A 15,228-nucleotide genomic window follows, 5' to 3' on the forward strand; every position below is an offset into this window, starting at 1 on the left:
TGGGCCAGAGCAAAGGCATAACGGCGGGTCTGGCCCGAGCAAAGGTAGTGCCAGCAACCTTTGGGAAGGAAGGCCCATTCTTGCATGAATCTTTGTGCATCAGACCTCTAGTCCTATATAATAAAGAGGTAATATGCAAATTGACCATCATTCCAACACATAAGATGTCTGCCCCCATTTGGTCAAAGATGGCCTCCCCCATGTGGACACAAGATAACCACCGCAAGATGGCCAGCAGGGGAGGGCAGTTGTGAGTGATCAGGCCTGCAGAAGAGGGCAGTTAGGGGTGATCGGGCCAGCAGAGGAGGGTGGTTGGGAATAACCAGTCCTGCAGGAGAGGGCAATTGGGGGGGACCAGGCTGGCAGAGGAGGGCATTTGGCGGGGACCAGGTCTGCAGGGGAGGGCAGTTGGGGGCAACTAGGCCTGCAGGGGAAGGCATTTGGGTGTACCAGTCCAGCAGGGGAGAGCAGTTTGTGGGGGGAAGGAGAGGACAAGCCTGCAGGGGTGGGCATTTGGAGACAACTAGGCCTGCAGGGGATGGAGGGCACTTGTGTGGGACCAGGCCTGCAGGGAAGGGCTGTTGAGGGTGACTAGGCTGGCAGGGGAGGGCAGTTGGGGTGACCCAGCCTGCAGGGGAAGGCAGTTGAGTTAATTGGACTAGCAGAGGAGCATTTAGGCATTGATCAGGCTGGCAGGGGAGTGGTTAAGGGGTGATCATGCATTCCCCCTACTGGGGAAGTGCCCAAACCAAGGTACATGCCCTTGACCCGAATCAAACCCGGGACCCTTGAATCTGCAGGCCGACACTCTATCCACTGAGCCAAACCGGTTTCGGCTGGTTGTTTTTCTTTTCTTTACATATCACTGATTCAATCCTCTGCTTCTTCCAGCCTACTTTTAATATTTTGTTGTCAGATAAGATATTCTTTATTTCTGGTTATTCTTCAGGGTTTCTATGTTCTTTTTCATGCTGATATAGTAATTCCCACTAAGTTCCTTGTAGTTCCCATTCAGTTCCTATAATTCTCATTAAATTCCTTTTTCTGAACTCTATGTCTGACAAATTGCTTGACTCTATTTCATTTAGCTCTTTTTCTGGAGAGTCCTTTTTTCTTTCATTTGGAGGTTGTTTCTTTGTCTCCCCACTTTAACTGTTTCTTTATGTTTGTTTCTGTTTATTAGATACAGCTGCTATGACTCCCTGGCTTTGAGGGGTGGCCTTAAGTGTCTTGTGGTATCCAGTGGTGTAGTCTCGTTTATCTCCAGAGCTGGATGCTCTAGAAATGTTTCTTTTTCTATTTCTTTTTTTTTTAAATATATTTTATTGATTTTTTTTTTTTGCCCCCCTCCCTCCCTCCCACACATCCCCTCCCTCCCCAGAGTTTTGTGTCCATTGGTTGTACTTATATGCATGTATAAAAGTACTTCGGTTGATCTATTCTCTCCCCCAGATCTTCCTCCCCTCCCCGCTGAAATTTGACAGTCTACTTGTTGATATACTGTCTCTATATCTATCTTTTGGTTCATCAGTTTATAATGCTCTTTATTATCCACAAATGAATGAGGTCATGTGGTGTTTCTCTTTCATTGATTGGCTTATTTCACTCAGCATGATGTTCTCCAATTCCATCCAGGTTGCTGCAAATGATGAGAATTCCTTCTTTTTTATGGCAGCATAGTATTCCATTGTGTAGATGTACCATAGTTTTTGGATCCAATCATCTGCTGACAGACACTTAGGCTGTTTCCAAATTCTGGCTATTGTAGATTGTGCTGCTATGAACATAGGGGTGCATATATCCTTTCTAATTGGTGTTTCTAGTTTCTTGGGATATATTCCTAGAAGTGGGATTACTGGGTCAAATGGGAGTTCCATTTTCAGTTTTTTGAGGAAACTCCATACTGTTCTCCACAGTGGTTGCACCAGTCTGCATTCCCACCAGCAGTGCAGGAGGGTTCCTTTTTCTCCGCAACCTCGCCAACACTTGTTGTTTGTTGATTTGTTGATGTTGGCCATTCTGACAGGTGTGAGATGGTACCGCATTGATGTTTTGATTTGCATCTCTCGGACAATTAGTGACTTTGAGCATGTTTTCATGTGCCTTTTGGCCTTCCTTCTGTCTTCTTTTGAAAATGTTCTATTTAGGTCCATTGCCCATTTTTTAATTGGATTATTTATCTTCCTTTTATTTAGTTGTATAAGCTGTTTGTAGATGTTGGAGATTAAACCTTTATCAGTGGTATCATTTGCAAATATGTTCTCCCACACTGTGGGCTTTCTTGTTGTTTTGTTGATGGTTTCTTTTGCTGTAAAAAAGCTTTTTATTTTGATGTAGTCCCATTTGTTTATTTTCTCTTTAGCTTCCATTGCCCTAGGGGTAGTATCAGTGAAGAAGTTCTTTTGGCATACGTCTGAGATTTTGCTGCCTGTGGATGCTTCTAGTATTTTTATGGTTTCCCGTCTGATGTTTAAGTCCTGTATCCATTTTGAGTTTATTTTTGTGAATGGTGTAAGTTGGTGATCTAGTTTCATTCCTTTGCATGTGTCTGTCCAATTTTCCCAACACCATTTATTGAAGAAACTGTCTTGACTCCATTGTATATTCGTGCCTCCTTTGTCAAATATTAATTGAGCATAGTGATTTGGGTTGATATCTGGGTTCTCGATTCTATTCCATTGGTCTATATGTCTGTTCTTGTGCCAGTACCAGGCTGTTTTGAGAACAGTGGCTTTGTAATATAGTTTGAAGTCTGGTATTGAGATCCCTCCTACTTTACTCTTCTTTCTCAGGATTGCTGTGGCTATTTGGGGTCTTTTATTGTTCCAGATGAACTTCTGGAGAGTTCTTTCTAGGTCGGTGAAATATGTCGTTGGTATTTTAATGGGGAGTGCATTGAACCTGTAGATTGCTTTAGGAAGTATGGACATTTTGATGATGTTGATCCTACCAATCCATGAACATAGTATGTTCTTCCATCTCCTTACATCTTCCTCTATCTCTTTTTTCAGTGTCGTGTAGTTTTCCGCATATAGGTCCTTAACTTCCTTAGTTAAATTTATTCCCAGGTATCTTAATTTTTTTGGTGCGATGGTAAATGGAATTGCTTTTTTAGTCTCTGTTTCTGCAGTTTCTCTGTTGGTGTATAGAAAAGCCATGGATTTCTTGGCATTAATTTTGTATCCTGCTACATTGCCAAATTCCTTTATTAAGTCTATTACTTTTTTAATGGAGTCTTTTGGGTTTTTATGTACAATATCATGTCATCTGCAAATAAGGATAACTTTACTTCTTTTCCAATTTGGATACCTTTTATTTCCTCCTCTTGTCTAATTGCAATGGCTAGTACTTCCAGTACTATGTCAAACAGGAGTGGCGAGAGTGGGCATCCCTGTCTTGTTCCTGTTCGTAGAGGGAATGGTGTTAGTTTTTGCCCATTGAGTATAATGTTGGCTGTGGGTTTATCATATATAGCTTTTATTATGATGAGGTATGATCCTTGTACTCCCACCTTGTTAAGAGTTTTTATCAGAAAAGGGTGTTGGATTTTATCGAATGCTTTTTCTGCATCAATTGATATGACTATATGATTTTTATCTTTCAATTTGTTTATGTCATGTATCACGTTTATTGATTTGTGGATATTGTACCATCCTTGCATTCCTGGAATAAATCCTACTTGGTCGTGCTATATGATCTTTGTGATGTTCTTCTGGAGTCGATTTGCTAGAATTTTGTTGAGGATTTTGGCATCTATGTTCATGAGGGATATTGGCCTGTAATTCTCTTTCATTGAGTTGTCTTTATCTGGTTTTGGTATTAGGGTGATGCTGGCTTCATAGAAGGAATTTGGAAGTGTTCCTTCCTCTTGGATTTTTTGGAATAGTCTGAGGAGGATAGTTTTTAGTTCTTCCTTGAATGTTTGGTAAAACTCTCCTGTGAAGCCATCTGGCCCTGAGCTTTTGTTTGCTGGAAGCTTTTTGATGACTGTTTCAATTTCTTCCCAAGTCACTGGTTTATTGAGATTTTTAGATTCTTCCTGATTGAGTGTTGGAAGGTTATATTTTTCTAGGAATATGTCCATTTCCTCCTGGTTGTTCAGTTTGTTGGAGTAGAGTTGTTCATAGTATTTTGTAACAATCCGTTGTATTTCCGTGGGGTCTGTTGTTATTTCACCTCTTTCATTTCTGATTTTGTTTATTTGGGTCCTCTCTCTTTGTTTCTTGGTTAGTCTGACTTGAGGTCCATCTATCTTGTTTATCCTTTCAAAGAACCAGCTCTTGGTTTTGTTGATCTTATGTATTGTTTCTTTGGTCTCTATGTCGTTTATCTGTGCTCTGATTTTTGATATTTCCTTCCTTTTACTTACACTGGGCTTTTCTTGTTGCTCTTTTTCTAACTCTTTGAGTTGTAGAGTTAGATCATTTGGTACACTTTTTTCTAGTTTTTTGCAATAGGCTTGTAAGGATATGAACTTCCCTTTCAAAACTGCTTTTGCTGTGTCCCATAGATTTTGGATTGTTGTGTTTTCATTGTCATTTGTTTCCAGGATATTTTTAATTTCTTCCTTGATTTGTCTGGTAACCCAGTCCTTGTTTAATAGCATGCTGTTTAGTCTCCATGTGTTTGATTTCTTTGGATTATTTTTATTGTAGTTAATTTCCAGTTTTATGCCATTATGGTCTGAGAAGATGCTTGATATGATTTCTATCTTCTTGAATTTGAAGAGACTTTGCCTATGTCCCAAAATGTGGTCTATCTTTGAGAATGTCCCATGTGCATTTGAGAAGAATGTATATTCTTTGGCTTTGGGGTGGAATGTTCTGAAGATGTCAATTAATTCCATCTGGTCTAGTGAGTCATTTAGGATTGATATTTCTTTGCTGATTTTTTGTTTAGATGATTTGTCGAAGGGTGACCGTGGGGTATTAAAATCTCTTACTATGATTGTATTGCTATTAATCTCTCCCTTAATGTCCTCCAGCAGTTTTTTTTATGTATTTGGTTGCTCCCGTATTGGGTGCATATATATTTACCAGGGTTATTTCTTCTTGTTTGATTGCTCCCTTTAGTATTATGAAGTGGCCTTCATTGTCTCTTGTTATGTCCTTCACTCTGAGATCTAATTTGTCAGATATAAGTATTGCTACCCCAGCTTTCTTTTCATTTCCATTTGCCTGGAAAACCTTTTTCCATCCCTTCACCCTCAGTCTGTGTGCATCTCTTTTTCTGAGGTGGGTTTCTTGTAGACAACAGATGTATGGGTCTTGTTTTCTTATCCAATCTGTTACTCTATGTCTTTTGATTGGAGCATTTAAACCATTTACATTTAATGTTATTAAGGAAAGGTACTCATTTGATGCCATTTTTATTCTTTACCCCTGTGTTCCTTCTTCGCTTCCTATTTCTTTATTTTTACAGTAGACCCTTTAGCATTTCTTGCATTGCTGGTTTGGTGGAGATAAATTCCTTTAGTCTTTTTTTGTCTGTGAAGCTCCTGATTTCCCCTTCAATTTTGATTGATAGTCTTGCTGGGTACAGTATTCTTGGATTCAGACCCTTTCTTTGCATGACTTTGTATATTTCATCCCATTCCCTTCTGGCCTGATAAGTTTCTGTTGAGAAATCAGTTGTTAGTCTGATGGGGGTTCCTTTATATGTAACTTTCTGTCTCTCTCTGGATGCTTTTAAGATTCTAACTTTGTCATTGGTGTTTGCCAATTTAATTATAATATGTCTTGGCGTCGGTCTTCTGGGATCCATTTTGCTTGGGACTCTGCGAGCATCTTGGATTTGTGTGGGTTTTTTCTTCTCTATCTCAGGAAATTTTTCTGTCATTATTTCTTGAAATACGTTTTCCATATCTACCTCGGTTTTCTTTCCTTCCGGAACCCCTATTATTCGAATATTGTTTCGTTTTGCATTGTCCCAAAGCTCCCGTAGGCTATCCTCCTGCTTTTTAATTTTTTTTTCTAGAAGCTGCTCTAATTGTGTATTTTTTTCCATCTTGTCTTCTAGCTCACTGATGCGATCCTCTGCTTCTTCTAGTCTGCTCTTGATGCTTTCTATTGAGTTCTTCATAGTAGCGATGTCATTTTTCATTTCATCTTGAGTCATCTTCATTTCCTCTTGGGTTTTTTTCATTTCCTCTTGGGTCTTGCTCATATTGTCAAATTTGTCTTCCATTCTTTTTAGCCATCTTAAGATCGTTACTCTGAATTCTTGCTCTGGTAGCTTGCTTGCCTTTATATCGTTTACTTCCTTTTCTGGGGAAGCCTGCTTTTCTTTCATATGCGGGCTGTTTTTTGGTCTCCCCATGATCTAGGATGTCTGGTTGTGTAGTTCTCTCTCTCCTGCTTTGATTGAAAGGCACAAAATACAACACAACCAGGTAGAACACACAAGGCACTGAATAGAAATGTGTTTGCGATATTAATAACCACCAATAAGGGTGACTAGAACCCAGCTAACAAAAACATACAATCAAACAAAAAGCATAGGCAAATCAATCTTATAAAAAAAAAAAAGCATACAACTTCAGTAAAGTTAACATTCAACATAAAACTTCAAAGAGTTAGAGAGAAAGATTGTTTTGTTTTGTTTTGTTTTGTTTTTAGGACAACTGCGAGGGAGGTGTGAATGGGTTTGGAGCAGGTAGTTGGAAATTAGATATATACAAGTAGGGTGAAATTTTAGGAGGGGGTAGACAGAAGGAATGGTGGAAATCTAGAGCAGGAAAGGGTTAAGATAAACAGGGAATCAAAGGAAAAGATTGGAAAGAGGGTGAAGGCATAAAGGTAGGGTTGAGATAGAATAAAGCGTTGGAGAAAGAAGGATAGATAAAGACTGTAGAACAGTAATCCTGAAATTAAAAAAAAAAAATATATATAAATATATATATATTTATATATATATATAATCAAATGAAATAAAAATAATGAAAATAAACAAAAGAAAATAAGATGAAAAAGGTAAATTAGTAGTAGTAATAATGTTGATTACATATACAATGTAATAATTATCAAGATAAAATCAAGTGAGGAAAAAGAAAAAAAATAGTTTCTTGAGTAAACCTTGCAAATAATGAAAACAAAAATAAAAAACAAAAATTTAAAAATTAAAAAAATAATAAAATTTAAAAAATTTAATTAAAATTTGCAGTAATGAAGGTCATTCGCTTCCTCTATTGTTATGATCCAGTCCTGATTTTTAGGCAGGTTTTGCTTTGGTTTTATTACACTAGAGTCAAGTTGTGAATTAGCCTCTGGGGGCAGTGTTTCTAGGTTGACTTCCAGACTACAGAGCCTCTCCAGCTTTTTTTTTTTTTTTTTTTTTTTTTTTTCTCATCCTCTCTGAAGCTGGAACTACGGAGGGGGGGAGGGGGCAGGTCCGAGCAACTGGAATCTCCCGCAACTCTCTGATATCCCTCCGAGTCGGATCCAAATGTGTTGCTCTTTAGATATCTCCCCTGTTAGGAGCCCTGTCCACTTTCAAGGGTGACAACAGCCCAACAGCGGGGGCTTCTACTTATAATCACCGCCCTCCAGCTTCCGCGAGCGCGCTCTGTGGACGCAGGCTTTTTGTTTTCGCTGCGAGCGCTCTCCACCCTCTCCCCGCGAAATCTGACCTTTTCGCTGAGCAGTGGGGCAATCCTGTGAGGGCAGGTGTTGGCGCCGCCTGGGATCCGCGTTCTGGGGGTCACAGATGCTTGGTGGTCGCTGCAGCTGTGGATATTCAGGCCTCTGACACGATCCTATCTTCCTCTCAAGATGGTGAGGTTTCCCTGTCCAAGCCGGTAGGTAGCTCCGGGCAGGGACACAGCCCTCGTGGGTGCTTCCCTGTGAGGGGCACCTCTGTCAGCAGCCCCCCAGCAATTTCTTCTGGTGTTCACTGTCTCCCAGCTTGCCGATAAACACTCACAGCACAAGACCCTCAGTTGCTCTCTCTTTCTGCTTCAGGAGAGGGCTCAGAATCCGCCCATCTATTCTTCCGCCATCTTACCTCCTCCTAGAAATGTTTCTTTTTGTAGGTTCTTTGGACTCTCCTCTGGTAATTGGGTCATGATTGTTGTTGCCACCCTTGTGGGTGGGATCTCCCCTGGGCTAACTAACTGTGATACTCAGCCCTGGCCACATCATGAAAGCTGTTATACAGGTGCAGTCTCAAGGTGGTTTTTGCCCTTACTTGTTTAAAAGTCTCCTCTTTAGCTAGTCTTCAGTTGGCTAATTCAGGGATAATGTTTCCCAATTTAGTTTCATTTCCAGTTTGGTTCTGGGAGGAGGATCAAGAAAGATACACCTCTCCTGCCCCACCTTGAGAAAACCATAAATTCTTGATAATACTATCAACATGATAATCAGAATTTTTTAATATATTTTTGGGGGAATTGAATATATATGGAATTCTCTGGAATTCTTCGACCTGGTTGTAGAAGTATATTTTATGCTGTACTTTAAGACTGCTGTCAGGAATTGAAATGTAATCCTGATTTTTTATTCTAAGTTTCAACAAGGAATCCTTAAACATTGGAAATCCTAAACTCCATAAACAAGATGAACCAATTTGGAAACCTGTGAAGTTAACTGGGCCGGGCCAAGAAGAGGTAAATATGGAATTTTGCCTATCTATATTTTATGCAAAATCAATGCATGCTATTTTGGAAATTATTATTCTTGTAGACATAGCATCTCATCTACCCATTTAATCTGAAGAGTTTATAGAGAAAGAAGCCATGAGTTCAGTTTATTCTTACTTAGGGAGGTGTACTTTAGGCAGGGAATGGTGTCTACAAACAGATGGTATTTACAAAAAAGAAGTTGCTAAGAAAAAGAAGGCAATGTATGCAAATGGTTTTTGTGACTTTAGGCAGTAAAAGATGAATTCCTTGGCTATGGCAAAGAACAGTGTAAATTTAGCTTCCATTCTCATCCTTGTCCAGAGTAATGTATATGAATTGTTTTTGGTTATCTCTGTCACTTCTAGTGGAAAGTACATTGTGGGTGGAGGGATGTTTCAAGAAATTCATGAGCTCTCTGATATCTTTCATTGGCATCATCTCAAAAACAAAACAAAACATTGTTGTGTTATTTGTTTTATCATTTGGTCAAGCAGGTTGCCAGACCGGCCCATAAAAAGAAAGCTCGAATGGCGCGGACGCGCTCCGATTTCTTGACTAGAGGTACTTTTGCTGATGGGGAGGGGGATACAGAGGAAGATGATTACGATGACATTGAGCCCCTTCTCTTCCTTGACCAACCTTCTCACTCTGAGCTAGAGCCAGCTCCCATCCTGGGTCAGGCCTCTCACAGTGACTCCGAAATGGTAATTTTATATAAGAAAAATAGGCAACAAGCAAATATGATGGGTATAGTCTTTGCTAATCTAAAGCTAACCTTCACAGCTTCTTCCCTGGATAATGTTTTGTACATGGAAAACCTCAGTGAACACAGCAGATAAGCTAAATTTTAATTTAATAGGACAAAGATAAAAGGTACTTTAGCAGTTTATGTGAAATCATAAATTAAGCATCATTATGGCTAACTTAATGTAGAAATGTTCTGTATTAATGTCTTGAAAGGTCTGAAACATGGACCCTCAAGTATTTTTTCTATAACACGTGAGATGATAAACATTTTAGACGCTGTGTGTCAAGCAGTCTTTATTGAAACTATTTAACTCTGCCACCACAGAGTGAAAAGAACCAGAGACAATAAGTAAACAACTGGGCATGGCTGTATTCCAATAAACCTATTTACAAAAAACAGCAATGGGCTGTATTTCACCTGTTGGCCATAGTTTGCTGATTCCTCTCTAATCTAGTGACTTAGCTTATGTGACAACCTATAGCTTTTAATTGAAATGGTATTCTCTTTTTTTCTTTTTTTGCATTTGAAGTTGCTTTTCCTCCCTAATTTTTAGTAATACAAAATAAAAATTGATTTTTAAAAATTTAATATAATGAGCAATAGACTAAACCAGCCCAAGGAGAGGTTTTGTATTTATTGTGAGTTTGTTATAATCACAAATTATAGCATTGGAACTAGGTTTAAATAAAACTGCATTATTTCAACTAAGAATATAACTTTATCAGATCTCAACCAAAATTATATATATATATGTATGTATGTGTATATATATATATATATATATATATATATATACATACATATATATATGTGTGTGTGTGTGTGTGTGTCCCAAAAAAATGTAAACACACTGTAACAGCTGATAGCTCAATTTTGAATATGAAATGTATTTTAATAAACACTGCCTTTATAATTATTCAAAGTATCTATATACATTTTGGGGAGACACCCTAAAGTTGGGCAAGTGTTGAATGTATTTGTGCATATAAAGTGTTAATTTTGGAATTGACCTGGAAAATACACAATATAAGGATCCTGTATGTCTGTTATGTACTAAAACATTACACTGTAAAGTGGAGTGATATGCAGATTATTTCCATGCATATCCTTAATTAAGTTGGATCTCTTTTTTTTTTTTTTTTTTCTTATGGGAGAAAAATTTTAGGGTGGTCTTCTTTTGACTCATTAAATATTTTATCTTCGACCTATTTTAAGCTGTTTGTGCCAAAGATCAAGTTTATTAAAATTTTTGCTAATTTCCAGAATATTCTCTTTTTCTTTATTTTTTGTTGTAGATAGACCCAGTTTTAAAATGACAATATTGACATTCTAAGGAAGAAAAAACAACACAGAAAAGTGCACAATCAGTTTTCTAATTGGATAAATGATTCATTACACTGAGCTAAACTAGGATTGTAAATTATTGGAACAATTTGTATACCACTAATATATATATAATTAGACCAAAGCCCTCTCTTCAGGTACAATAAAATAACTCAATTTTGGAGGTGCCTTGTTTTTTAGTTATAAATAGCAACACATACTCTTTTATGAATATTAGTTAAAGATTAATTCTGGGATGAGGCAAACTAATTTTTTTAAAAATAGATTTTATTGATTTTTTACAGAGAGGAAGGGAGAAGGATAGAGAGAAACATCGATCAGCTGCCTCCTGCACACCCCCTACTGGGGATGTGCACACAACCATGGTACATGCCATTGATCAGAATCCAACCTGGGACCCTTGAGTCCACTGAGCAAAACCAGTCAAGGCTGAAGCAAACTAATTTTAATGAAAAGTACTGCCTATATATTTTTTTACTGTGAATAGGGAGCATGCTTAATTTATTCTCTAAAGCATAGTAAATAAATACTTTATTTGTGGAAGAACTTAATATTTGTAGTTGCTGCTTTGTTCCTGAGAGTTTCCTTTGTTACAAACCTTAGTCTTTTTGGTGGTAGAATTCTTTCTTACTAAGAACTCTACTAAGATGAATCAGGAAGTTGGGCTTTCTGCTTGGAGCATTCAGCCCCTTTAAGGGTTCTAGCTGATAGTCTCTGCCAATGATTCTATTCATCCGCTTGACAGTCACTGCATGCCAGTAGTTATAGAACAATCTCTGTAGTATGTTAGTCACCTCTCCAGCTTTCTCACTGCTCTTCTGTTTCATTACTATTTTAGGAACAAGTGATGGTGGTTGCTTCTGGTGGATACTTGCTTGAAGAAGCTTTGCTTTCTATAATATGCTGATAGATATTTAGTTGGGTTGGGTTGGGAAGGGTAGGGACAGTTTTAAAGTATTTCTGTTTATCTTGAAAATATGCTATGTTCTAATATTTGATATTGTGAACGTGAAGACTAATTGTTTCTAAATGGAATCAACTGAATTTTCAAAATTGAGATATCTTTTGGATTTTAAATGGGCTTTATTCTATGGCACATGAGCTTTAAAAAAAATTATTGTTTTGTAGTTTTTTCGCTTTTTGTTGTTTGTTTTGTTTTGTTTTGTTTTGCTTTTTTACTGGACAAAGTGCCATCACTGACTTTTGCTAAAATGTGTGTCAATTTTATCTTGGAAGAAGCCATTTAACCTTTCCAGTTGTGAAACATCTGATAGGATAAAGGCAATTTATAAATAAATTACATGAAGGGAATTTGATAAACATTACCTCCTAAGTTGATTAATTATTGCTCCTTATGACATTAACCAGTTGTGGGGGAGTGGAAACAAGAATAATGGTTTCTCTCCTTAAGACTTTGGTATGTGTGGTTTTTTTTTAATTTCTACTTTTAACTCTGTCATTTGAGTAATTGTTTAGTCTATGTATGCTGCTCTCAGTTCTTATACCCACTATGTTGGCTTTTACCCAAGAAGAATGACATTATGCTAAGCAGTATTTTTAAGGTGGTTTTTATAGAGGATTATAGTCTCTCAATCTTCTGAATAGTGAGTTTAGTAAAATAATTTCTATCCCTTATTCATAGAATTGGTATAGGTAACATTACAGTTTTCTATGTATAGTTTCTTCTACCATTCTCCAGAATTAAACCAATCATTTCTATGGGTATGACTTCAAAATAGCACTCCAGAATTTGTCTTTTTTTTTTTTTTTTTTTATCTCCAGTATGATAAAACTATATTTCTCACCCCCTTTCCCCTGCCCAACTGCTGTTGCTTCTTATATTCTTATTTCTGTGTGTTATTCTCTGAGATACTCTCCAATCCTTAGCTGTGTTGAGTTTTCCTTCCTTCCGCTGTCCACTCCCCCAAAATCAGCTAGAAAAACCTGCTAATTAAATATGGCTAAGTTTATTAACTTTTTTATAGTAAGTGAAAATCAACCTTGATTAGGTCTTAGTAATTTCTCAGAAAGAGGAAGTCAAGAGAGGCAGTGTATAAGCTAGTGATTTAGAGGTGGTCTGGATAGTTGGAAAGCTGGTTGGTATTGAAAAAAGTTTATGACATAAGAGCTTTGGATTGGTGTCCCTCACACAATAGCCACAATGTTTAAATACACTGAATGTGTATTTTATTCCCTTGAGAAAGTTAGGGATAGTTTATAGCATTGTGGCTTTGCTCATTGAAGATTGCATAGAGTTTCCTATGAAACAATCAGTATTTTTAAAATTTATTATATGATCCATTTTTGTGAATATATCATGTGCATTTGATAAGGTGTATTTTCTATTTTGAGTGTAAAATTTTAGTACATATCCATAATCTCTACCTTATTGATTATGTTGTCTTTTATATTTTTATTTTTTTGTACACTTGATCTGTCTTATCCACAATGAATGTTGTGTTAAAGTCACCTATTATCATTGGGAATGGTGGCTTTTGTTTTTTGTTTTTTGCTTGAATTCTTCTAAATAGTAAAATCACAGCCTCTGTTTTCTTATTATTTCTATTTTCCCAGAATACTTTTAGTCATCCCTTACTTTAGCCATTCTGGATCTTTTTGTTTTAGATGTGCATTTTCTATACAGTATAGTTTGGTCGTGCTTTGTGAGCCAAATTAAAGATTTCTTCCCCTGATAGATGAGTTCAATCTGTTCATATTTATTAATATAACTGATATTCAGTCTCAACTCTTGTAGTTTTATATTGTGCTACATCAAATTTGCTGTGTTATGTTAAATATTTTTTTTCTCTTTAAAAATTTCTTTTGGTAAGGAGGGTTGTGTTCTTGTTCTATTGGTTGTTATCATTTGTATATGACTTTTAAAAATGCCTTTAATTTACTAGTTTTTTAAAATTTAATAAATCTTTATTGTTCAGATTATTATAATAGTTTCTCCTTTTTCCCCCATAGCTCCCCTCCACCCAGTTCCTAACCCACCCTCTGCCCTTAACTACCCCCCCCACTGTCCTCATCCATAGGTGCACGATTTTTGTCCAGTCTCTTCCCGCACCCCCCACACCCTTTTCACCATGAGAATTATTAGTCCACTCCCTTTCCATGCCCCTGATTCTATTATATTCACCAGTTTATTCTGTTCCTCAGATTTCTAATTTACTTGATTTTTAGGTTCACTTGTTGATAGATATGTGTTTGTTGTTCATAATTTTTATCTTTACTTTTTTCTTCTTCTTCCTCTTCTTAAAGAATACCTTTCAGCATTTCATATAATACTGGTTTGGTATGATGAACTCCTTTAGCTTTTTCTGATCTGTGAAGCTCTTTATCTGATCTTCCATTTTGAATGATAATTTTGCTGCCTAATCTTGGTTATAGGTTCTTGCTATTTATCACTTTGAGTATTTCTTGCCATTACTGTCTGGCCTGAATATTTTCTGTTGAGAAGTCAGCTGACAATCGTATGGGTGCTCCTTGTAGGCAACTGACTGTTTTTCTCTTGCTGCTTTTAATATTCTCTCTTTGTCTTTTGCTCTTGCATTTTAATTATGATGTGTCTTGGTGTGGTCCTCTTTGGATTCCTTTTGTTTGGGGTTCTCTGCTCTTCCTGGACTGGTAAGTCTATTTCTTTCACCAGGTATGGAAAGTTTTCAGTCATTATTTTTTGAAATAGGTTTTCAGTGTCTTGTTCTCTGTCTTCTTCTGGCATCCCCATAATTCTGATGTTGGTATGCTTGAAGTTGTCCCAGAGCTTCTTACACTATCTTCAACTTTTTAAATTCTTTTTTTTTTTCCCTTTCCTAGTTGAGTGTTTTTGTTTGTTTGTTTGTTTTTCTTCTTTGTATTTCACATCTTTGACTTGATACTTGTGTTCCTCTAGTCTGCTGTTGGGTCTCTGTATAATATTTTTTTTTATTTCAGTCAGTGTATGTTTAATTTCTAGTTTGTCCTTTTCCATATTCTCGAGGGTCTTGCTAAATTTATTGGCCTTTTCTAGGAAGTTTTTGAAAAACCTTATAACTGTGATTTTGTATTCTATATCCAGTTGTTCGTTTTCCTCCATTTCTTTCATTTGTGATCTGTTTCCTTTTCTCGGCAGTTTTGCTGCTTCCATAAGTTGGTAGGGTGGCTTTGTGTGCTAGGTTTCCTATATGGCCCAGTGGGTCGGCCTCCCCAGTCACCTGAGGTGGACACTCTTGGTGAACCCCTTTGTGGTCGGTGTGTTCAGCCTTGTAGTTAAGTCTTGATTGTTGTTGGTATCACTGGGAGGAATTGACCTCCAGGCCAATTGGCTGTGTGTATCAGGTGTTTATACACCAGGAGACCTTCTGTGCTGGAGACAGCCTTATAGGACCAGACTTGGAAAATTGCAAAAGCCTCTGTGCTCAGCTTGGATGGGGCAGAGTCTCAGGGCTGAGTAGACAGTCTTGGTTTCCCATCAGCCCTATCTTTGCATGCGCACCTCCAGACCTCTGCCTTCCGTGGTTCCCCTGAGTTTCTGCCT

General features: G+C 37.5%; 1 protein-coding gene across 14 annotated transcripts in view; it reads left to right on the plus strand.

The window, feature by feature from the left end:
• MYO9A (myosin IXA) overlaps positions 1-15,228 on the plus strand; it is a 384,919-nt gene that overhangs the window by 270,343 nt on the left and 99,348 nt on the right. For 8 of the 14 annotated variants that reach the window (XM_045587331.1, XM_045587314.1, XM_036457057.2 and 5 more), the window contains 2 exons: positions 8,503-8,602; positions 9,109-9,321. In XM_045587331.1, coding sequence (XP_045443287.1) covers positions 8,503-8,602; positions 9,109-9,321 — 313 coding nt within the window. The remainder of the gene's footprint in view (positions 1-8,502; positions 8,603-9,108; positions 9,322-15,228) is intronic. The other 6 variants (XM_036457060.2, XM_045587339.1, XM_045587325.1 and 3 more) reach the window with 4 other exon arrangements.

This window comes from Pipistrellus kuhlii, unplaced genomic scaffold, assembly GCF_014108245.1.
Source record: "Pipistrellus kuhlii isolate mPipKuh1 unplaced genomic scaffold, mPipKuh1.p scaffold_m20_p_1, whole genome shotgun sequence".
Lineage (NCBI taxonomy): Eukaryota > Metazoa > Chordata > Mammalia > Chiroptera > Vespertilionidae > Pipistrellus > Pipistrellus kuhlii.